This window comes from Vanellus vanellus (assembly GCF_965231255.1).
Source record: "Vanellus vanellus genome assembly, chromosome: 1".
NCBI classification, from domain to species: Eukaryota; Metazoa; Chordata; class Aves; order Charadriiformes; family Charadriidae; genus Vanellus; species Vanellus vanellus.
Genome location: NC_138905.1, coordinates 127,773,613 through 127,797,932, shown reverse-complemented (window position 1 = coordinate 127,797,932; position 24,320 = coordinate 127,773,613). Strand labels below are relative to the sequence as shown.

Here is a 24,320-nt window from a genome sequence, read left to right as displayed (position 1 = left end):
CCTTATTAAGAGGTTCATTCTGCAAGACCAGACACATGAAAGCAGGGGCACAAATTGTGTATATTTTAAAGGTCTCTACCGTTACAGAAAGAATACTATAAATTAAATGAAAGTCTGAGAAAATGATAGATTCTCTATTCGTTTGGAATACAGTGGTCTCATTTAGTGGTCAAGAACACTGAATCTTTTGCTTTCACAAATTAGATGATGCTATGCCGTACATGTCACACTTAGTCACTGTTACTAAGGGTTTTAAACTTGAGATAGTATTTTGAGATATGTTATATACCCTATGCACAACAACTATCAAAAGACCACTGACTAAAAAAAGAAAATAGGCTGTTGTATATTGAAAATCATTAAATTTCTTAAGGTAACCTTATTCACACCTAAGTACCCTCAGACGTCAGCCAGGCTGACATAACCAAGCAAGTTATTGTCCAAAAGCCAGGCCATAAATCCAAAAAAACATTCAAATTGGAAAAAAAAAATCCTGATCTTAAACTGAAACTGTGGTAACCACTCCATGAAGAGCAAAGACACTATGAATCTTCAAAATTGTTTTCTTTTACTAGCACTTATTTCACCTGACTCTACACCTCCTCAATTACCTTTACCCACCTGCTTTTGTTTGATACTGAGCGTGCAAAATTGTAATTAGTGACAGGGAAAAAGTAGCTAGAGATGCTGCTGCTTATGTCAGACCATCATTTATCAACATCAGCTGCAGTAACTTCAGCTGGTCCCCTAAGAAGTACGGTTAATTCAAATTTACAAATAAGTACCCATTATCAGCTACAGGTATAAATTTTGTTGTGGAACTCCTCACTTATACCAAATAGATTAGTTGTAAGCTTATAAAATCACTCTACGGTGCTGTAAATATTATGCTTCAGACTAAACTTAAGAGATAAGCTATTCAAGAACCAAATAGAAGAAATAAAATAATCATGGGACAAATCATTAAATAAGAAGTGCACTCAGATGGAATCCTAAATTAATGTGAAGTAAATATATCAAACCATAACCTCAAATAAAAAATAATTGCAGGAAAGACTAATTTTTAAGTACTTGCTTTCTAGCTAACACACATGAGAATTTTATCAAACTGTGACTTTGTATTTCATAGAAGAGTGAAATTCTTACAGAATTTTCAAAGATTGTTCATGAATATCCAGAAGTAAAATTTTCATGTGCATATGCTTTGCACCAGGGGGTGCTGGTTCATTATGATCCCACTAAGACAGACACTCAGACTTCATAAAGTATCACTGAGAGTTATTGGAGCTAATGCTGTAGGAAAAAAGAGATTATTATAAATAACCTTAAATCCCTTCAGTCACTGGGAACCCCAAGTTGGGCAGAATTGGAACTGACCTCCAGTCAGGATGTAGTACACTGTACAGATGCAGTCTGTGGGAAGGTTAGCTCTTATAGGATTTGGTTAAAATAAAACAATTCTGCTAATCATTTCTACCACCAGATAGAAAGGATGTTCGCATGAGAACTTTGTGCTGCAGTTTTAGTTAAAGACAAGGATGCACTGGTGGTGTAATCACTGGTACCAAGTGGGAGCTGCCTTACGGGGTCTGCTTTTACAATTAGCTGGCTAAGTTTATCCTGTAGCCAAGGGAGACGCACAGCACAGCACAGGCCTGCACCTACCCAAGTTAACTGCTATGTGGATCACTTAGCTCCTTCACATATAATGATCTTCCAGTTAGGATCACTAAAACATATTAATGGTTTGGTATATTTATACTATTTGGAGAGAAGCTCCCCAAAACAATTTAATCAAAATATATATATAAAAAAAAAAAAAGTACCTTTTCCAGAAAGTATGAAAACCAAAAGTATTTTTCTTTACCAAGTACTTTGTGTACTTGGTACACCTTCGGGATTATCTTTTGCTGATTTTGAAAGGAAAAAAAAACTATGCAGGAATTAAGTCTTCCATTAGTAATCCAAAATGGCAAACAGGACAGAAGTACAGGTCAAAAAGAATTATTTAGAAGAAAATTCTCTACAGGACTTCTTATGACAGGACACATAAAGAAAGTAGACTTTAAGAAAAAAAACCCAACCATACTCTGTAGGGAAAGATCCTTCTTTGCGGCATGAGCAACAAATAAAGCCTCAGAAGGATTCAGTGTGCTATCGAAAAAGATACTGTACACCTCAACCAAACTTACAACCTGCTGCTTTTAATAACAGTCAGTTCAGAATTCTTTTACTAATTTACTAAGCACTAGACTTAACATTACGCCTACAAAATACTTTCAAGCAGAGTGCTAGAGATTATTTCTTTAACTGCTACAGTAAACACTCTGCTGCAGTGGAAAAAAAGAAGGTATCAAAATTCAGTGCAAAAGACATTAGAATATTAAAAACTAATTACACTTAAAAAAAATTAATTCAACCCTCAACAAACTCCTGTACCATACTCTAGGCAAAATCAGTCTTTCATGATTCTTTTGTTAATCTATAGAATACAGATGTCTCAGCATCTGAAAAACTTAAATATCTAACACTTCAAGTATTTGAAGATACTTCAGCATCTTCATATAGCTCTAGTAAGAAAGAATAGGAGCAGATGCTGCACAATCTGACCAATAAAGGCATATAAATTCATCTGAGCTTAATTCTGAGACATCGGTAATGATTTTAGTTTCCCAGTTCTTCAGTGTGGCGATGTTTAGGCTTGGTCCAAAATCCCTTATTTTTTCCTATTCGTGTTGTAAAGTGACTTCAAACATAATTTCAAATGAAAAAAAAAAAAAATCAGCAGGTCAATGAGCTTGAAAGCCGATGGCGGCTGCTGCTGCCCACACCTCTATCTGCAATGCTCTGCCTCATCACACTATTCAGTCTCTTCCCACTACCCTCTGTTTGTGCATCCAATTGCATTCAACAAGATGCCTTTCACAACAGTGAGATCTTAGATCAAAACAGGTGTAACTTTGGCCAACATTTGCCCCTTCTCTCACCCTCAAAACATATTCAACATATCAGAAGATAGACAGAAATCTTATTGTAAATGAATTGTTATGTAAAATATGCTGTATCATATATTAATTATATTAATAATTACACTGTTTTTAAACCAACTCTTCTTCTGGAAGGCCCTCAAGTGTTATTTTGGTCCATTTTTATTATTAAAAAAATAATATCCAAGAGGTTAAATAAAACAACTGGCTTAAAAAGAGAGACAAACTCTCTCCTTCCTTTTACAGAAAATATCAAATTTCTTCTAGAACATTCTAAAAGAAGTCATTTCAAATTACTATCTAAAAAATCTCCTTTTCTGAAGAAATGTTTAATTCAATTTACACTTCAAATGATGTTTCTTTTATTGTTGTTGTTTCCTTAACATGAATGGAAAGAAAATTAAATCAACTTACATGTTATTCTAAATATTCATGAAATGTATGTTCAATTAAAAAAATATCAAAAAGCAGTATTCAAAAGAGGATTAGAATGAAAATTTCATTTTCTGTAAGTTTTCAAATCGAAATTAAAACACTCATTTATAAATTTATAAAGCAAAAAAAATCACTGTGTCAGAAATATTTTTTTTCCTATTCCTAAACTAAAACGACTTTTTCTCAAGCAGAAAACTCAAAGTTTAAGGGTCCTTGATAATTCTAGAGGGCAAGGTACCAAAGATGAAGTCTGACTAGATATATAGCATCTCCCTGTTACCTATGACAGGAACAGAACACAGTAAATATGGGCCTCAACATCTAAATTTTAATTTTAATTAAATTCAGACCTCTGTCTTACAAATGTCTACAGTAGGAGACATAAATTTCATCCCAACTCCATGGTAAATTGCTTGCAGTTATTTAAAAAATATTTCATGTAGTCACTGCAAAAACAAATACTTTAAAAATAGAAAATACTTTTTTAAAAGCTTACTTTCTTCCTAAAAAGTTAGTCTTTCTAATATAAATCCATCATGTTATTGATTGTAATTGGGACCTATAAAACTCAATAATCTTTCTGTCTTATTTTTTTATTAATAGAACTCAGATTCACTCTCACCGCACAATGTTAGTATTTTTAATAAATCACCATTTCCAAATTTTTATTTTTAACTTCTTAAGATTAACTATTTTTGCTTTCATTTTAAACAAGGTCCAATATTGAATTATTCTTCTGCTTAGTTATCTAGATTGATTTGCTCAGCCTGGTTATGGAAACTCATTAAACCACATGCTTTGATCAAAAAATAGACTTTATTGTTTGTACTATTTTAACTTTAAATGTATCATTAGCTACCTTTAAGCTTCCAATGGCAATATTATTTAAGTGCACTTAAGCAATACCAATTGTCCCTAGTACCTGTGTACTTTCTTCTACCTCCACTAATCCTTTCTTTCATGCGGGTAGAATTGTCAGTGTGGCAGCAAAGTGGGTGTGGGAACACAGCTGTCTTAAAAAAAAAAAGGGGGCAAAATTTTTCTTTACTATTTAATCTAGATCACACCAATCTGGTTTACCATGCACCTGCATAAATGGCTGTGGCCATGGAACTGAAACATGGTAGCAGTATTGTTTAAAAAAACATTTATTAAACTATAGCTTTATAGCCTGTATAAATCAGAGCCTGAAGAAAAGAAAATGAAGTGGAATATTTTTCCATTTTGATTAATTAAATACTTTTATAAGTATTTTTGTTGTTTTCCAGTTAATCCTTCTACTATCAATCAACCTACTTAACTCAAAAGCTTGTGAATAAATTAGTCAGAAAACATAATGTATTTTTCCTAATTACATTGAATCTAGCAGAAAATCTGCCAGCTAACCACTCTACAATAATTAAATTTTTAAATATAATTACTCAATTTTAGTAGAAATAAACAATGGAAATCAGAAGTCTTACTCAGGATATCTCATTTTCCTCTAAGCATATAAATGTATTGCGTTTCATTTGTATTGATATTTCTTGCAAAAAAAGTATAAAATAAAAAATTATTAATGGATCTTTAAGATAAAGATTCTCAGCCAATGCCATGATGAAAACCTGACTGTTGTAGGCCAAAAATAGCTTAAAGTGTGAATGCTAACAGGTAGCAGATATCTCTGTGTGGTTATGGGGGGAGGAAGAGAGGAAATTGTCCAAAACTGAATTTCTGATTTCAAAGACAGATTCCTGCTACTTGCCAGCTGCAATCATAAGGGCTGGCTGCAAATTTTGATAACACCTAGACAAAAGTGGCATGTTCTGAATCCTCCCATTAGTGAAGAGGCATGAGACAGAAGCACCAATTAGGCTGATCATGAGTTGTGCTTCTGCACATAGAGTATGTGGGGACTTGGAATTATGGAAAGAAGAGGCCAAAAAGAAGCATTCCCGAAAAGAAGCAGTGGTCTTGAAGACACAAGAGGCGACTGGAAAGAAGATGAAGATGACCCTAACTGGAGGAAAGTTCTTGGAAGTGAGAGAAGATTCTGAAGATCAGAGAGAAAGCATAGAGACAAATGCCACTGGATGCCCAGGGACTTTGAAGAGTGACACCTGAGACTGGTAACTATGAGCTGCAATACAGCATGAATTGACATGACTTTTGCTTGATCTTCTCAGACCAGTAGCAACCTCCCTGCCAGGGAAGAAATTTGAGACCTTGTGAACGTATCACTGTGCGGAGCAACTGAGTGTGTGAAATAGTCAAATAGGATAAGAGCTCCGACCTTGCTGGTTCTTCAGTAAACCCCAATATCCTGATCCATCACAGGCTGTCGTTTACTCTGTCTCACCCATTACAATAGGTAAAAATACTTCATAAAAGAAAATAATCAGTCAAGATTAATTTGGAGCGGACGTGCAGGCCCTCTTATGTAGTGTACTCAGACATTTACTATGGTTATGGAAAGGCAAGAGGCCTCTGGAAGCAATCTAAAATGAGAGTAGTTTTGTTTCAGTTGTTGATCACACTCAGTGCTGAAGGAAATAACGTTCATACTCAATTCAGTGATTTGAGACGAACTTAATCCCTGCATTTTTTTTCTTTTTAATAGGCAATTTTATTTTTAACTTGTAATGGCATCATGTGACATTCATTCAGTAACCAAGCATAACAGCATTGTCCTCATGTTTCTTGTGACAGGTTAAACCAACTCTTGAAGACACACTGATTGCTTTATTTTTTCATGAAGCATTTCTAGACAGAAGCAGCAAAGTTTTGCCATGGCACTCTAATTATTCATTTCCATATATTTTTTTTTTTTTTTAAAGTTCAGATCCATTGAGTTTTTAAAATTTTATGGCCTTTAATAAGTCCCTGAAACACATTTTAGGTCAATTACTTACTACATAGTCTCACTCCTAATTCGTCCTGAATGTAGAAAAGTCAGATTTGTAAAAACCAAAATTTACATGGGAATGTTCTCAGATTTAGATGCTTTCCCTCTAGAAAGAAAAGAGAAAAATATCTTTAATGTCACTCTTTGGGTTGGATTTGGTCTTCCCCTGAACAATCAATAGCACAGAAGGCTACAAGGTTTTTGCAGCGCTTTTTTTGCCAAAATCTTTCTCAGTTTTCACTTAAAAAAAAAAAAAAGTTTTTATACTTGTGTGATTAGATTTGAAGCCTCAAGATTTTTTGCGGGATACGAAAACTATTTTCCAAATGGAGATAATCAAGGAAATATCTCTAACAATTCTACACAAAATTTACAAACAACCCATTTGTTTGCAGCAACAGTCACTATAAACTCCTCTAGGTCAAATTTTGTCTATTTGACAGGTACAAGATACTGTGGACAAAGGATAAATACTAGCCATTTTAATTTTAGTAAGATTTTGGCCACATTCTCTTTCATAAGGAAGCAAGGAAAAGATAGCCTAGGAAAAAGTACTGTTAGGTGGAGTACAAAACTCACTGAAAAACAGTAAGCCTGTTATCAGCTGTCCACAAACCAAACTGCAAAGTCCTAGATTGTATAATATTCAATATTTTCATTTGCAACTTGGAAAATAGCATAAAACTACCTTAGACAAATCTGGATATAATATCGAGCAGGTTAAAGAATTGACTCTGGGAAGAAGAATGGGTTGTGAGTACTCCTGAGAAAAGGACTATAATTTAAGCTCTTGAACAATTGGAGTAATGATCTGAAACAAATGGGATGAAATTCAATAATAATGCTTGCAGTGTACTACACATAATTAAGAATAATTCATTACACAAGTACTAGATGGAAAATTGTATAGATGGAAATTCTGCAGAAAAGAATCTGGAGATAACAGCAAATCTCATACTGTTGCAGAAAAAGGAAATACTTTGCTAGGACACACAAATAGGAGAGTTGTATCTTACACAGGTAGGCTGGTCCTTTCACTTCCATTCAGGTCTAGTAAAGATTCATCTGGTATAAAACCCAGCAATTGGCACCAAACTTCAAGAAAGACATGGATCAACTAAGAGAGTTTACAAAAAAATGAACAAGCAGAGTACACAGAAAGACTAAGAGAATGGAATTGTTTTGCCAGGAGAGGGGAGAGGGAGTAACTGAAGCAGATCATAACAATTTGTGCATCTGTATAAAGTTACTAGAAAAGCAAAGAACCACTACACACCACATTTTAGAAGAGAAACAATGGACTTAAACTCTAGCAGGATAAATTTTGGGTTAGTTTAGATAATAGGAAAATCTTTCACATGGAAATGAGTGGGAAATACTAGCAGATATTGCCTAAAGTGGACCACGGGATCTCCTTTTTCCGAGATTTTTATGACAGTCTAGGCAAATACCTGTCCAGTACACTACAGGTATAGTCAGCTTAGTCTTTGCACACAAAAAGGAAACAGATTATTTCTGTTCTCTTTCTCCCTTTCCTACCTTCTGTGCTTTACTGTGGGGTTTTTTCAAGTTTTGTTTTTATTAACTGATCCATCAGTATGCTTTATCTCACTGACTTACTAAAGCTTATACCTGCTTTGTGCTGCGAAACACCAGAAATGTAAAATTTACTTTCCACTATATACTTTTGTTCCAGTTCCTCCAACGTTTTGAAGTCATCCTTTATGCCTCCCATAATACACTATTCTATCCCTCACCATCTGTAGAAAAAGACCTGTTTTAAGAGAAACATTTTAAAGAGAAATATTCATAAAAATATATTCTTTTTCATAACAAAGTATCTCTTTGAAGATTGATGTTAGTGTTTTTATTCAAAGAAACACTCCAGAAAAATGGCTAATTAGATCAAGAGTTCCCAGCTATCTCTGAAGCCATTGTTCCCAAAAGTTATGAAGTCAAACACTTCACTGTTTCAAAAGAGCTAACACATCCCACTGCTAGGAGTAAAAATGAATTTTTTTAAGCTGTTGGCTCCTATTTTTCGAAAACAAGGAAAGAAGGATATCCAATCTTATTCTTAGTAGATACACGAAGGTACTCTGGCTTCAGTCCCACAAAAAAACAAACAAAGAAAAAAACCCAGAACAGTACAAGATGATTGCCAAGCCAAAACCATGATCTTATTTCTGGTAGAAGAACACCATTTAGCCCTGTCCAAAAAAATACTACACTTAGACAACTCTTCCACCACACACACCACATTACTTTCATTCTGGAAAAAAAGACCATGAAAAATTGCCATTAATCTTAAAAGAAAAATTCCAATCGAAAAGGAACAGAAGTTGTAACACAAAAGTATGATGTACTGGTAATATCCGGATAAGAAGACCATCCAGAAAGAACAAAATGGTCTTATACCAAACAGTAAAACTCTTAAAAGATCAGATTTGGTTTAATCTACTAAATTGAAGAGTTATTTTATATAAAAACATAAGAATAGCAATAAATCTTTAATGAAAGTACTGTATTTCTTGTGAAGCTGTTCTGCTGTTTTCACAAGCAATAAAAAAGTTAAATTCTTGCTATCAGTTGCAAAATCAACTGATAAATGTCTGAGGCACAATAGATATCTTCACAAATGATAAGTCTTCTGTTACATAGCCAGAAGCAACTTTTTCAAGTTGTGAGTTACTGAAATAGAGGAAAAAACATGCAGGGTTAGGCTAATTTTCTATAAGACTTTCCAAATAAACCTAATACATTCATATAAAAATCTTGAAACTGATGGCCTTTAATGATCAAAGGTATGAAATGGTGCTTTATAAGAAATTAATAAATTAAACTATGGAACTAGAAAAGAAAAGTAATAATTGAGGGGTGATATGACAGCAGACTGTATAAGTAGGAGTGACATTGAGAATGGGAATCAGACATTATTCTCAAATAGCTCAGTGGAATACACAAATTCGCTGGTAAAGGAAGTACCACATTACAGTATTAAGCAGGAAGCTCAAACCAAAACATTTTACATACAATATAGCTTTTAAACATACTTACTGCTTCAGAATGGTGTGATGCTAGAAGTTTGCACGGGTTCAAAATACAATTAAACAAATTCATAGAATAAAACCCTAGTACAACCTTACGGAAGTACCACCTTCATCTCAAGTAGTCTTGAATTTCAAATCAGGAAGTCTCAGAGCACGTATAAAGCATTGCTATATGGTTGAACTGTTACTCATCTCTAAACATCTTGAATTGGAGGTAGAATACTGAGCTAGACAGACCTTTAAACTATCACCGTATGTCCTTTTTAATGTAAATTACAGTAGTAATAATGGTTTATAATATCATATAACTACTTCCTATTCTGGGATCTGAAAACCTCTGGAGATGGAACTAATCTATAGCTATAATAACGCCTATAGTCCTGTTTCAGTAGATTAAATCTGGTACTGAATAATAGCAACATTTACAGAAGGAATACATAGCAATAATCTTTTCTGTAAATGCTGACATTAGAACCAGGACAAGGTTTAAAATGATGGTACGGAAGTATACAATACAGAGCCTAAGAAAGATGAGAGGAAATATGCCTTTGAGTTTTTTTTTAAAAAGGCTATTATGTTCTTCCTAAAATGCATTTAGGATTAACAGAATGATAATGTATCTACCTTCAGCACATACACCATGTGAGGCTACATTTATCTTAACAAGAAAATCTTTTTTTAAAAACAAACAAAGAAAAAAAAAAACAAAAGAAAAAAACAAAGGAAAACAAGAAATCTTTTATTAGAGACTCATAGGCAAATTACAGCTCCTACTTCAGGTAGGATGCTACAACCCTTGCTCACTGAAACTGGTAACTATTCTTTTAAGAACTCCGGAAATATCAGGAAGAGATTGATTTAATACCACTGACGATTCATAATAATTCTAAGCAGAAAAGTTCAAGCACCACCACATGGGGCAATGACAGAAAAATGGATACACCGGGGATGTGTCTCATTTATTCCCATCTGTTGCAGAAGGCTTTTACCCTGAGGCACGAACATTTACCTTTCTGCTCCTAGTAAAATTTTCAATCATCTTGCATTATCTACACAGTTCTGTTATATTTTCATTGATTTTTATCCCAAATAATATCTTAAATTCACAAGTTCCTTAGGTCTTCATGCATCACATAAGAATAGTGTTACCTTGTATCAGTCTCCATTTTGTTCCTTTTCAACAGAAAATCTCTATTTGTAAAGAGAATTAGTTTTAAATTCACTGAATGGTACTAAAAGCCTCTAGACTAAAATGTCGCCTTTGACACTATTATTTTTATCATGGCATTTCACTTATAGATCACTGATTTAAAATGCAATAAGTCACAGCAATTCATTACAGCATACCTGGTTTATATACTGGCTTCAGAATAGGTACTATAAACCCAGCATCATCTAATTTAGTCAAAAAAAAAAAAATCAAAAACCCAAGTTACATATTGTTCTCAATGAAATTCACTGATAATTACAATGAATTAACAGAACCTTTTCCAATCTTCATAGTCTGAAATATGTTTTCTCCTCACAAAATATCTGAAGTTGTATTACTAAATCCCCAGCTATACCATACTCAATCTACATATTTGGTATGCACTGCAGAAGTACCATTAATTACACAAATAATCAGGAAGCTTATTTATTCCAATTAACATACAAACACTGTGAAGTGCCTTGTTTAGCTGAAAGTCGAACAGCTGTATCGGCATCTCAAAGCGTATTGCAAGTAAGGAAATAAAATTTCTTCCTAAATATTTACCCAATTATTCCTATTTAGGTCATTTAGGTTTTTGAGGGTCAGCATATATGTATATACACATATACATTTTTATATATACACATAGGTGCCTACACACACGTATATGTGCATGCACATATGTATACACACAAATATACACTCAAATATTTGCAGCCCTAAGAGTTAGGGCTTTTTTTTTTTTTTTGAAAAAAATTTTAACAGTTTTTCAAAGATGAGCACTTCAAATCTTTTCAATATAATGCCAGCCGTTATAAAACAATAAAACTGTACAAAACTAATAATTTTATACTACTCTGAAGTCTAAAAAGGTAAATTAAACATGGTATTTTGCTTATTTCTCAACTACATATGAACTTAAAACTCAGGAAAATAATTCTTTTTCTTTTTTCTATCAAATAAAATCCTGATATGATCTTGTGGGTTTTGCAGCTATAGGGAAAGAGATATGACACAATTCTTAAACACTGAGTATTCCGGTTGACTAAAAAAGGCAAACAGGACAGAAAAGCCTACTTATTGGACTTCATATTTACATATTATGTTTCATTCTTATGTTCTGATGTGCAAATCATTAAATATAACACAGAAAAATGGTTAAGAACTTTGCTAATTTATATTTCAGGAAATAATTTCCAGGATTTACCACTCAAGAACAACGTTCTCTCATAATATTTTGATGGAAGGCAGACTTATGATACTCATGATGGCAGTTCATTAGATAGTCACTTCCCCTTCTTTAATTCAGCTTTTTATCAAACGTGCAAAAAGCAAGATTCATTCTTTGGGAAAAGCCTCTTTTGCAGCACTTTTAACCAAGATAAATCTTACACAAAATTACATAAAATTCTTCCCTTCTACCCTTCAAAGATAAAAAATATCCTTTAGCTCTTGTTTCTTAGTTGTCTCTAAGAACTATCAAATTGAGAAGAAACTATTAATGGACTCCACAACTATCCTTCCTAAAAACTGAAGAAAGGAGAGAAAGAGAAAAATTCATGAAAACAAGGGAAAGAAAAGAGTGTGCTTTTTAATTGCTATACTAGAAACAACCTTAAGTAAAAGTTCTAGAGAATTGGTTTTAAAACAAACAAGAATTCTACTTAATTCTCATACAGTTTTGTGAAGACATGCCTCTCACACTAAAATCTCTCCTTCCTCAAGCTTTTTACTGCAGATGCCATGATAAATTGATATCAAAATTAAAGAAACATAAAAATAAAATCAATTAAAAAAAATATTCACCTCACAGTAAGTGAGGTGTTTAAATGCATCAAAACCAAAACTTTCCTTCTTGAGAGATGTTGCTATGCCTAACGTTGTCAGACAAACCTGCTTTGGTACTGGATTAGCACTTCTCTTTCCTCTTAAGCAGAATTCCCATTCTAAGCAGATTTTCCAGTAAAATTAAGATGTATCTACTCTGAAGACAACTCTTACATCTTAGACTTACGTTGATTGTTCAGGTATCGTTCAACTTATTGGATGTCATATTCTCCAATAATTTTACATTATATATAGAATTATCTACTCTCTTCAAGATCTTCCTGCGATACACTCAAGAAAATCCCTTATTTCCCAAAACATAATTTATCTTTTTCACCATGGCAAGAACCATAATTATAATAAGGAAGAGACATACAGCTTCTTGGGCGGCAATTTAATTCACTAATTTGCAAAATTTTCTTCTGTTTCGGAAGAGTACAGATTTTGAATTAAGGCATTCCAGTACTCTAGCAACTTTTTAAGGGCTTTTCCTGACTCTTATTTTTTCATACTATTAGTAGTTAGCCTTTCAGAGAGAAATGTTGAAAAGAAATGTGAAGAGAAGGAACAGTAGAAGGTAAACTGAAAATTTATTACACTCAAATAATTCATCCTTCCTCTCCTATCATTACTATTGCCCATATAATGCCTTAAGCAGGCACTGAATCTTGTATTTCATGTATAATGAAGGTCTCAGTAGAAAAGGCAAAGTTGCATTTTACAGTTTTATAGCGTTCGGTCTCAAGTTGCAACATTCCTTTCCATTTTATGGTTAATAAGACATATTACAAGACTGCCCTCCCAAAACATATGCCAAGCTGCTTTTAAAACATTTATTTTTTAGTAGCGGGTAAGGGCAGAAGATGTGGAGATAGTAAACTCCTTACTAATGTTCTCTTTAAGCTATTGAGATCTTAATTCTTGCAAGAGAAGAGTCCTGATGAATTACATAGTAATCTTCAACTTTAGGTGGAAGTAATAAAGGTGTATATTTAAAGCCTTTCTGCACAACAGTAGCTTAGGCTTGCCTCACTGTCGCATTTCCCTTTCAGTAGCTTACGCATCACAGGAAAGACCGAGAAACATGGCCTGGATGAGTGTTTTGATAACAATATGCAGGCACCTAATTGTTAAGCAAAAAGTGGCAATTGCTTTCTGATCTGGACTGTAGCAAGAACAAAAGAACTAATTCTTCTTTTAAAAATAGTGATATTAAGCAAATAACAACAAAAACTCATACAAAACTGAGGATTTGGGGGACTTTCAGTTGGGTTGTATGAACGCTTACTATACTTTGTTTATTAATTGAAAATGTCACAATACCAAAGTATAAATTTTATTATTAACCTTGACACCATAAAGTTTAAAGGACCGATGGTATATCAAAATATTAAATCTGCTGAGATATATAAGTTCTTCTCCAGTGTATGATCTTATAAAAAAAAGAAAATCAGTCTAATGACCCCTGAGGTACATTACTGGATCAGCCTCCAGCTGGACTTTGCACCACTGACCATAATCCTTTGAGCCTGGCAGTTCAGCTTAATTTCAGTCCACCTCACTGTCACCTTATCTAGCCTGTACTTCATCTGTTTGTTTATGAGGCTATTACGGAAGCTGTTGAAAGCCTTGCCAAAGTTGAGATGAACAACATCCACTGCTCTCCACCTGTCCACTGAGCTAGTCATGTCATTGGGGAAGGCAATCATGTTGTTCAAGCATGATTTCCCTTTTGTAAATTCATGCTGACTGCTCCCAAACAAATTTTTGGCCAACATATGAATGTTTGGAAATGGTTACCAAGATTATTTACTCCACCACCATTCCAAGAAACAAGATGAGGCTGACTGGCCTTTAGCCCTGGATCCCTGGATCCTCCTTCTTCCAGATAGGAATGACATTTGCTTTCTTCTAAACTTCTTCCAAACTTCCCTCCAATTGTCCTGATCTTTCCAAGATTACCGAGTGTGGCCTCGCAATGATATTGGCCAGCTCCCTCAACACTTGTTGGTACACCCCATCAGGTCCTACGGACTTGTGTTTGTCCAATTTAAGTGCTCCCGAATCTGATCCTCCTCCACCAATGGTAAGTCTTCCATGCTCCAGACTTTCCCACTCATCTCAAAGGCCTGGGATTGTTCAGTGCCAGTCTTACCAGTAAAGACCAAGGCAAAGGCATTGAGTACCTCAGTCTTTTCTGTGTCCTTTGTCATCAGATCCTCTCTGCCTCATTTAGCAGAAAGAACAGCACAGTAGCAGACACCAATTCATTTTGAGGAAGTAAAAGCAAAAACATAGGAGAAAAATTGGCCGAAACAGAGGATTCAAAGAGATATTGAGGCAGGCCATCTGGAAAGCAACAGTATAAGATGACATAGTTAAGAACTTTTATAACACGGAGGTATAAGATTAAAACCACGAATTTCATAATTTGTCAACATTTTCTCTTTTTTTTAAACTATTGTAACTTTAGCAATGCTTATGGATGTAGTTTTGTGAGAGAAATGGAAATAGAAGCAAAAGAAAAGGGCACGCTCATGTGCATACACCATACTATTTCTGTTGTCCTTTAGCAAACAGAATATAGAACTCATGAACCAAAAAAAAAGCTATACACAAGTCGATATAGCCAGGCAGTATCTGTAAATTCCCATACACAGAAAACATATATAATCTGCCTTCTCATTCCAATCTTGCACTTCTCTGAAAGTAGAAAAGTATAATTAAGTGAAATTGTAAGAGAGAACTATAAAGCAGATAAATGTCCCCTGCCAGTAACCACAACAATTCATCTTAACCTGTGACCCAGAGCCAGATCTGCAACCAGGTTTGCACTAACAGGTTACACTAACCTGCTAAGTTATCTGTCCTATTAGTATGATTTAATAGAATTTATTATTCACTGAGAATAGCAATATTGTAATTAAAATGATCTTTTTGGGTGCCAATTTTGGGGAGCCTTTAGAACTAAATAATTGTAAAAAACCTACTGTACGATTGCTGATAACTATATGACATTAAAAAAACTCATTTTAATATTCTAATTTATTATGTACTCAGGCAACTAAAACAACACTTTCAATAACTGGCTCCTTAAAATGCATCATCCAGAGAAATTCCACTTGGACTGAGACATTTGGGGTTCTTATTGCCCAGCATCGTCCACTAGATCTGCACTTTATGGTTCAGGTTCACTCCACTCATCTCAGACTTTATAACTTAAGTAAAAGTTTAACGTTAAGTAAGATGCGTTTTGACGTTCACATTCTCCCCACCAAGTTCCCACAGGCCAGAACAAGGCTAGCCAAGCCTCAACATCTAGGTATTACTAGAGCCTACAATAAAGAGAACAGACAGTGGGGTTGAGGAATATATACATGCAGCATTTCTAGTGAGCCACAACACTGTCCAGGTAGCTTGCCATTCTCCCTGCAAGTTGTCATCTCTGTACACAGGACTCAGATAATACCCAGCAGAGCAGAGTGCTTGCGACTGTAACACTGCTCCGCTAAAGCAAGCACTAGACACAGGTAACAAGAAAATAATACATCGCAAATACACCTACCTACTGTAGGGTATGTTACTTTAGCTAGGGAAGCTCCCTGAGTTAATCATAAGATCAGACCCAAACTATGAGTTGACAGCTAGAAATCGATTTCTATTAGATGCAGGGGATATAGATGGACCTTTTAATCTTATCAGCAGAATAATTCAAAACATTTGAGACTATCATCTAGAATAATTTGCTTCTATACAAATAAAATGAGAAGAGCAATGGAATATTCAAAGCATATACAAGGTAGAGAATATGCTCAAATAAGAGTTATGGAAGATGATATGCAAATAGATTATCCATAATTCAGACAGGTCAGAAATCACTCAAGGCAAAAATGACACTAGACAATATTATATATGTGGCTTATGAGCCATTCTTCTGGAGTTCTTCCCTGATCATCATCAGACTGTCCTTTCTTGGTGTTAACTACTCATCCAAAATTAATGCTGAAAGACACAATGAAGTTAGGGTCAAGAAGCAAAAGGGAGAAATCGTACAAGGACAGAGAAGTAATAAATATTACTAGTTGAACAGTTTATCAGATTTGAATACCAGAATTGCCTAGGTCAGTCTTAAATGGAACAGGTCATTTTGTCTAACCTTACTCAAGCAATCATGAGTTGTCAAACTGACCTTGCAAGTCGGGCAAGATTTATAATCTGGAACCTTGGACTCTATGACCTTCCTAAATGGCATTAAAGGCAATACAAAAATTATTCTAAAAATTCTGAAAAGCTAGCTCTCAAACCCACCACAAATACTACCAACTGCATGTGACTAGAAAGGAAAATGAAGAGAAAGTGATTACTGTTAGCACTTCCTTCCTGAGATCATTCATGGAAAGAAGAAAGTGAGGAGGTTCATCACACTTCACCCTTTATGCCTAGCTAGAAACTATAAGAAAACACAGAAAAAATTTCATGAACGCTGCTCGTAAAAAGATGCTGATCTTGGAACACAGAAACACAAGGAAAGGATATACCTATTGGTAGGCAATAACTTCTCCCCCAGATAATACTTTCAGTGGCAAGTTGTCACAGTATCTCTATGAATAACAATTTTAAAAGTCCACAAAAGGAGTATTAGAAGGAAGAGAATAGTGAAAGAATTAATTCACCTTTTTGACAATCTTTCCACACAGTTTGTCGATTCTTCTCATAGTGTTTATTCAACCAGGTGAGGATGGTTCGTTCATATGGAGAATATATATTACTAGATAAAGGTTCTGATTTTATTCTTGGCATTTTCTGCAAGCTTTCCAAGCTGAACAGATCAGTGATATTACTTGAAGAAGCACGTGGAAGAACAAACACCTGAAATTAGAAAAAGTGGTTTTAAGCACAAACTGTAAAAAGAACAATTTCAAGTGGAATGATAAAAACCCACTTCAAACTCAAAAGGTTTTCTAATTTAGAAAAGGTTTGAGATTGCACATTAGCATAAATGAATAACACACAAGAGAACAGATTTGCTGAGATTTCAGGAAATTCCTTTGCTTCCTTAAACAAAATGCAAACTGAAGCTTCCAAATGGTCTTGGGGGTCTGGAGAGGTTCCAGTCAACTGGAAGCTGTCAAACGTTGTTCTAATATTCAAGAAGGGTAAGAAGGAAGACCTTGGTAATACAGGCTAGTCTCAATTCAGTGCCTGGTAAAATTATGGAGAAGGTTATTCTGGGAGTTATTGAAAAACACTTGAAAGATGCAGTCTGCAAGGATGCAGTTGGCTTTCTGGGCTGCAAGTGCACACTGCTGCCTCAGTTTGAGCTTCTCATTAACCAACACCCCCAAGTCCTGCTCCTCTGGGCTGCTCTCAATCCATTCTCTGTCCAACCTGTATTTGTATGTGAGATTGCCCCGACCCACGTGCAGGACCTTCCACTCGGCCTTGTTGAACTTCATGAACTTCACAGGGGCCCACCTCTCAAGTCTGTTCAGGTCCCTCTGGATGGCATCCCTTCCCTCCAGCGTGTCGACTGCTCCAGCTTGGTGTCATCAGCAACTTGCTGAGGGTGCACTCAATCCCAGCGTCCATGTCAACAACAAAGATGTTAAACAGTACCGATCTCAGTACTGACCCCTGAGGAACACCATTCATCACTGGTCGCCACTTGAACATCAAGCCATTGACCGTAACTCTGAGTGCAACTGTCCTGCCAATTCCTTATCCACCGAGTGGCCCACCCGTCAAATCCATGTCTCTCCAATTTAGATACAAGGGTGTCGTATGGGACAGTGTCAAATGCCTTGCACAAGTCCAGGTAGATGATGTTAGCTGCTCTTGCCTTATCTATCAACGCTGTAATGCCTTTGTAGAACACCACCAAATTTGTAAGGCACAATTTCCCCTTAGTGAAGCCATTTTGGCTGTCACCAACTGCCTCCTTATTTTTCATGTGGTTTAGCAGTTTCCAGGAGGATCTGCCCCATGATCCTCTAAACATTTCTCCTGAAAATATAAATATTATAATGCCTACAATAAAATTCTTGGTGTTCAGAGGTCCTTGATTAAGTTTTGCATGAATGTACATTTTAATAAAAAATATAAACATATGTATATAAAATAGATAAGAAATATAAAGAAGTAAAAATTCTACACACTACTTTTGCTTATTTTATTTTTCCCAACTGAAACGACAGCATAGAAAAAGGTATTTGAAGGAGGAACACAGAACTTGATTTTCAGGATGATGATGAAGTCAACAGCTTTGGTTCCATCCTCCTCCAAAGAGACCTGAGGACTGACCACCTTGACCAGTGACTAAGACTATCAAGAACCGTAGCCATAAATACTAACTACATTGCATCAGCTCCATAGAGTCTATATTCACAATAATTTAGGATGAGTTTGTTAAGGACTAATTGTTTGGAGGAGGAAAAAAAGAAGGGGGAAAAAAAAAAAAAAAGACTCACAACTAATCATTGATAATGTCTACTGACAATGAATGCCAATCCAGTAAAATGTTATTTTGAAGTGTGAACTGGGCCCAGTTTCTCAGTTCCTTAAACAATCCCAGTGATGTCTAATTTCCTGATACACATATATATATATATATATAAAAAAAGCTATTTCATTTTGTCTAATTAGAATGAAAACAGCTTGCACCCTTTTTATAATTGTTTCTCTTCATATTAGTTTCAAATACCAGATTTTAACAGGTACATTAGTGAGAGCATCATTTTCTTGAGGCAAAGTGTTAAAACTTTTTAATCCTTCCATGCTGCAGATGGAGATGAACACTCTTAAACATAGTAAGATGCAGCTACAGCCATGTGGCTTCACAGCTTCCACATTTACATACAGATTATTTTTTTTTCCAGATAACATGAAGGACTCATCATCCATTGCTTTCAAGTTTTTCTGAAGAAAACCTTTTATGATATACTAATAGTTAACTAGGTTTCATATATTAATGTACACGAGACCCAAATTACAGCATCCATGTTTAATTACAATTAAAAAAAGAAATTTGAGTCACTTTAAAATTCCTCTTTAAACCCTGAAGCATTTCAGGTCAGCACAATGTAGCTAACAATTTAAATATTTGGATTCCTCTCCATGGCACTTTATTGATTTGCATAGAACTATCTTAAGAGGAAACAAAATCTCAAATTTTTATATCAGCATCCTCGGATACAAATCTGAAGAAAACAACAGCAAAAAAAGCAAGCAAATATATACTATTTCATGCTTTCTCAAAGGGCAGTGTCTTTACAGGTTAATTTATTGCAATGTTCCTTCATCAGTATAACCTCCTGTTCTATCAGAAGGATCAAAACAGGAAAGAGTAATGGCAACCACATTTAGAAGAAAATATGAAAATTTTTTACCCGTAAAACATTCTTTTACTGTCTCTTAACAAGAAAAATCCAATCCATCCTAATCCATGATGCTCACGTGTCCACCTTTCTATTGAAACCCTGTTGAGGGACCAGGACATTAACATACAGTGGCTTTTTGAAGCATACTGTATTTATGAAAAAAAAAAATAAATCAGCTATTAGGTTAGGAAATGTTATTAATTCTAACTATAAGAAGCATCCTTATTACTACACGCTCATTAAATTTACAGATAGATTGTCTTTACTGAAAATCTGGCCTGACCTAAGAGCTAAATTAGCACTTCTGCTGTCAGTGCCCATGTGTTTCCCTTAGCCTAAACTTTCAAGATTTGTAGAATACCATAGCTATTTTAGTCCTTGCTCAAAAAAAGAACTAAAAGTAAAGAACATAAAAGTATGTCTTCATGACAGATTAATTTCTCCTTTTGTTCTCCACAGATTCTACCCTTTCTTCAGAATAAACTTCATTTTCTGTTTTTCTGAGCTGGATTTATGTATATGCTTTTTGCTCTGGAACTTCTGCAGCAATAGAAGTTTTCATAACAAATAAGTGGATGATAATGCATCAGGTAGAGGCATGAAAGCAATATGGGATGATATTTTAGCTGATAAAGAATAATATTAAGTATTTCTAATAACAGCATTTTATTTCTAAAACAAAATTGGAAAACAAAACATCTCTGGTGAATAGGTGAATTCTTTCAATATTTTCTGAAATTTGCAGCATGCTGTATGAGTAAGAAAAAGACTCATCTTGCTTGAAATCAGGCTATCGTAATCACATAAAGGCTTGTCTCTACTTTCATTTTAATGAAATTGCTTTTAAGATATGAAGCATTCTCTTAATTTCAGAATATTTCAACTCTAGCCCAAATAAATATTTTTTATATAAACCAATCTTGTTGTCTTGACAGTTCATATCCTGTTTTCTTTACTCTTCAGATGCTTTCTTTACAAATTTAATAAAATAAATAATTTAATAAATTAATAATTTAATAAAATAAATAGATAGACCTTGTTCAGCAGCAGTCACAATCACCCTCATCAAAAATGGGTTCGAACAAAAGAGTATAGAAGAGAGAGGACTTTGAATGTTCACTAGTCCCAATGTAAAGTCATGTTATCCTAACAGTTCTGCTTGTGCTGTATTATATTGAACTGAATACCCTGTTAGCCAAACTGCATAAGGCTACAACAAAAAAGTAAAGCAGCGAAGTATAATTCCTAAGACATCAGCAGGAGAGACACAGAATATGGATATGATGTTACAAGGCTGTAAAAATGTACTATTATAGCACAGAAAGATGAAGGAGCAATGAATGAGAAGGTGAAACATGCTTCTCATTCATGAAACAGAACGAGAATGATGAAGAGCACATCTTCACAATAGGTTTCAGTTGATCTAAACCTGAACTCTTTTATATTCCCAGCAACCACGTGTTCTGCCCAGTGTGTCTACATCAACGGTCAGAGAGATGAAAGATCTCTTTGGAAGCACCACCCCACGCCAGTAGTTCGAGCATACGGAAAGAGGCAGAAAAATGCAGCCAGGAAAACCTGGTTTTCCCACCATCTAATACATGTTTTTTCAGTAGTAGCCCACACCTATATTAGAGTAAATTCATGATGATACTGTGCTTTCAGACACTGGAAAGGCTACAAAGTGTATTTAAGAAGATTGCAATTGACATGCACCCATGTAAGAAAATGTTAAAAAGGATTAAAAATTATTAGAACTTTTAGAGCAAAGTTGAGGCACCAGCAAAGCTGAACCATCGACACTCAAAAAACAATATTTAATCATATCAATATTTTTAGAAGATTAAAGAAGGCCACAGATTTAAGTAATTACTTACTACACAACTTCAAGGTTTTTTTCCACATCCTATCTTATATTTCACTTTACATTTTAAGCCTTTCAAAGCAAGTTTTCCTTCATGAGAATATAACCAATAAACCTCCAGCTTTCTCCCTGCATGTGTTCATCTTCTTCCTAACCAGACATCTGCTACCCCACAATAAACAACTGCACATCTGTACATACAAAAAACAAAACAAAAAAAAAGACAGAAACAAAAAAAAAAAACCACAAACTTTTTCCTCTAAGCCAAAAATTCAATGAAGACACTTGTATTCTCCACAACAATGACCTGATTTTTTTTGTTCTTATAAAGAACAGGTGAGCATCAAACTATCAGCCTGATTTCATATCCTATAATCTTTGAAGGAGCAGATTAATCACAACTGGGTTTGGCTGTTGTTAACAGTCTAGCCACTCTCTGTTAACGCTGAGAAAATATGCAAAGAAAATATGTTGCTTAAGTTAATTATTGTTTTTATATTATCTAATCATAGTAAATAAATCACAATATTTATTTGAATGTGGTAAACGTTATTTCTTCACTGGTTTGATTTATTAACTTTAATCAAAATCTCATCAGACCCCATTTCTAACAATACAAAAAATAAAGTTAATGATACGCTACAGAAATGATCAAATTAAAAAATCATCTTTTTTAATTTTGAAGATGTCTTTAAACTTTTACTGTAAGAAGTACCAGAAATTTTCTTAAGTGCCAAATTGCAATTATTAATAATTTGATCAAAACTGAAGTTAACTTCTCTTTTACCTAGGCATCAATAATATCTTATTAAAATAAAAGTCATAACTGTTTTAATAGATGAAACTTTTTGACAGAACACATGTGAATATTTAAAGTATATTTCTCAATATACCTGTGGTGGGTTGACCTTGGCTAGCTGCCAGGTGCTCACTACACTATCACTCCCCCTCCTCAACTGAACAGCAGGATAAAAATATGACAAAAGGCTCATTGGTTGAGATAAAGACAGGGAGATCGCTCACCAGTTATCATCACAGGCAAAACAGACTCAACTTGGGGAAATTAATTTAAATTTATTGCTAATCTAAATCAAAGTAGGATAATGAGAAATATCTTAAAACACCTTCCCCCCACCCCTCCCTTCTTCCCAGGCTCAATTTACTCCTGATTTTCTCTACCTCCTCCCCCCAGGTAGCACAGGAGGACTGGGAATGGGGGTTGCAGTCAGTTCATTATGCATTGTCTCTGCCGCTCCTTCCTCCTTATTCTCTTCCCCTGCTCCAGTGTGAGGTCCTACCCATGGAAGACAGTCCTCCACAAACTTCTCTAATGAGGGTCCTTCCCATAGGCTGCAGTTCTTCACAAACTGCTCCAGCGTGAGTCCTTTCCATGGGGTACAGTCCTTCAAGAACAGGCTGTTCTAGTGTGGGTACCTGATGGGGTCACAAGTCCTGCCAGCAAACCTGCTCCAGAGTGGGCTCCTCTCTCCATGGGTCCACAGGTCCTGCCAGGAGCCTGCTCCAGTGTGGGCTCTCCATAGGGCCACAGCCTCCTTCAGCTGCATCCACCTGCTCTGGTGTGGTGTCCTCCGTGGGCTGCAGAGGGACAGCCTGCCTCACCATTGTCTTCAACGCGGGCTGCAGGGGAATCTCTGCTCCAGCACCTGGAGCGCCTCCTCCCCCTCCTTCTTCATTGGTGTCTTCCTTGCTGTCTGCAGAGTTGTTGCTCTCACATATTCTCACTTCTCTCTCCAGCTGCTGTTGCACAGCAGTTTTTTCCCCTTAAATATGTTATCGGAGAGGTGCTACCACCACCACCAATGGGCTCAGCCTTGGCCAGAAGCAAGTCTGTCTTGGAGCCAGCTATCATCAGCCCTATTGGACATAGGGGAAGCTTCTAGCAGCTTCTCACAGAACCCACCCCCGTAGCACCCCTGCAACCAAAAGCTTGCCATCGCCTGATTGAAACAAGCCATTTCAAGTTACCTATTTTTTAGAGTTTCATCTCACAAGGAAATAAAAAATATTCAAACTGAACCAAAACAGCATACACACATACTATTAATTTGTTTTTTTTTCTGCTCTATGCTAGTCTGTCATGTAGCTATGAATAATTCAGCAAATTGAAAGAATAGCAAAGTGACTCACTTTCTGCTCACTATGATTGCATTTTTCCACATCTGTGTTCCCATGTGTCCTTATGGTCATCTGTCGCAGCCCACGTTTACATACTGTTCATTGTCTGTTCCTCTCTCAGCTATTTTTCTCATTGTTTTATTTTAGACCAACTCTACATCTTTGTTACTTACCTTCTTTAACATAGTTCTTGTCATTCTTTACTAGGCTTTTTCAGTAAATAATCACACAATCACAAAATAGTTGAGGTTGGGAGGCACCTCTGGAGATTAGCTAGTCCAAAACCTCCTGCTCAAAGCAGAATCAGCTAAAGTAGGTTGCCAGGACCATGTTCAGATGGGTTTTGGATATGTCCATGGATGGAAACGCCACAACCCCTCTGGGCAAGCTTTTCCAGTGTGTGACCACCCTCACAGTAAAAAAGTTTCTTACGTTTAAATGGGATTTCCTGTTTTTCAGTTTGTACCTATACAGCTTCTCACCATTTCACTGGGCACTACCGAGAAGAGTCAGGCACTGTCTTCTCTATACCCTCCCTTCAAGTATTTACACACATTGATAAGACTCCC

At 35.4% G+C, this 24,320-nt stretch overlaps 1 protein-coding gene across 1 annotated transcript in view; it reads right to left on the bottom strand.

Moving 5' to 3' along the window:
- The window catches only part of CFAP47 (cilia and flagella associated protein 47), a gene marked incomplete at both ends in the record, with an annotated part of 360,013 nt that overhangs the window by 253,391 nt on the left and 82,302 nt on the right, over positions 1-24,320 (bottom strand). The window contains one exon of the mRNA XM_082490749.1: positions 17,049-17,244. Within this exon, the coding sequence (XP_082346875.1) occupies positions 17,049-17,244 (196 nt within the window). The remainder of the gene's footprint in view (positions 1-17,048; positions 17,245-24,320) is intronic.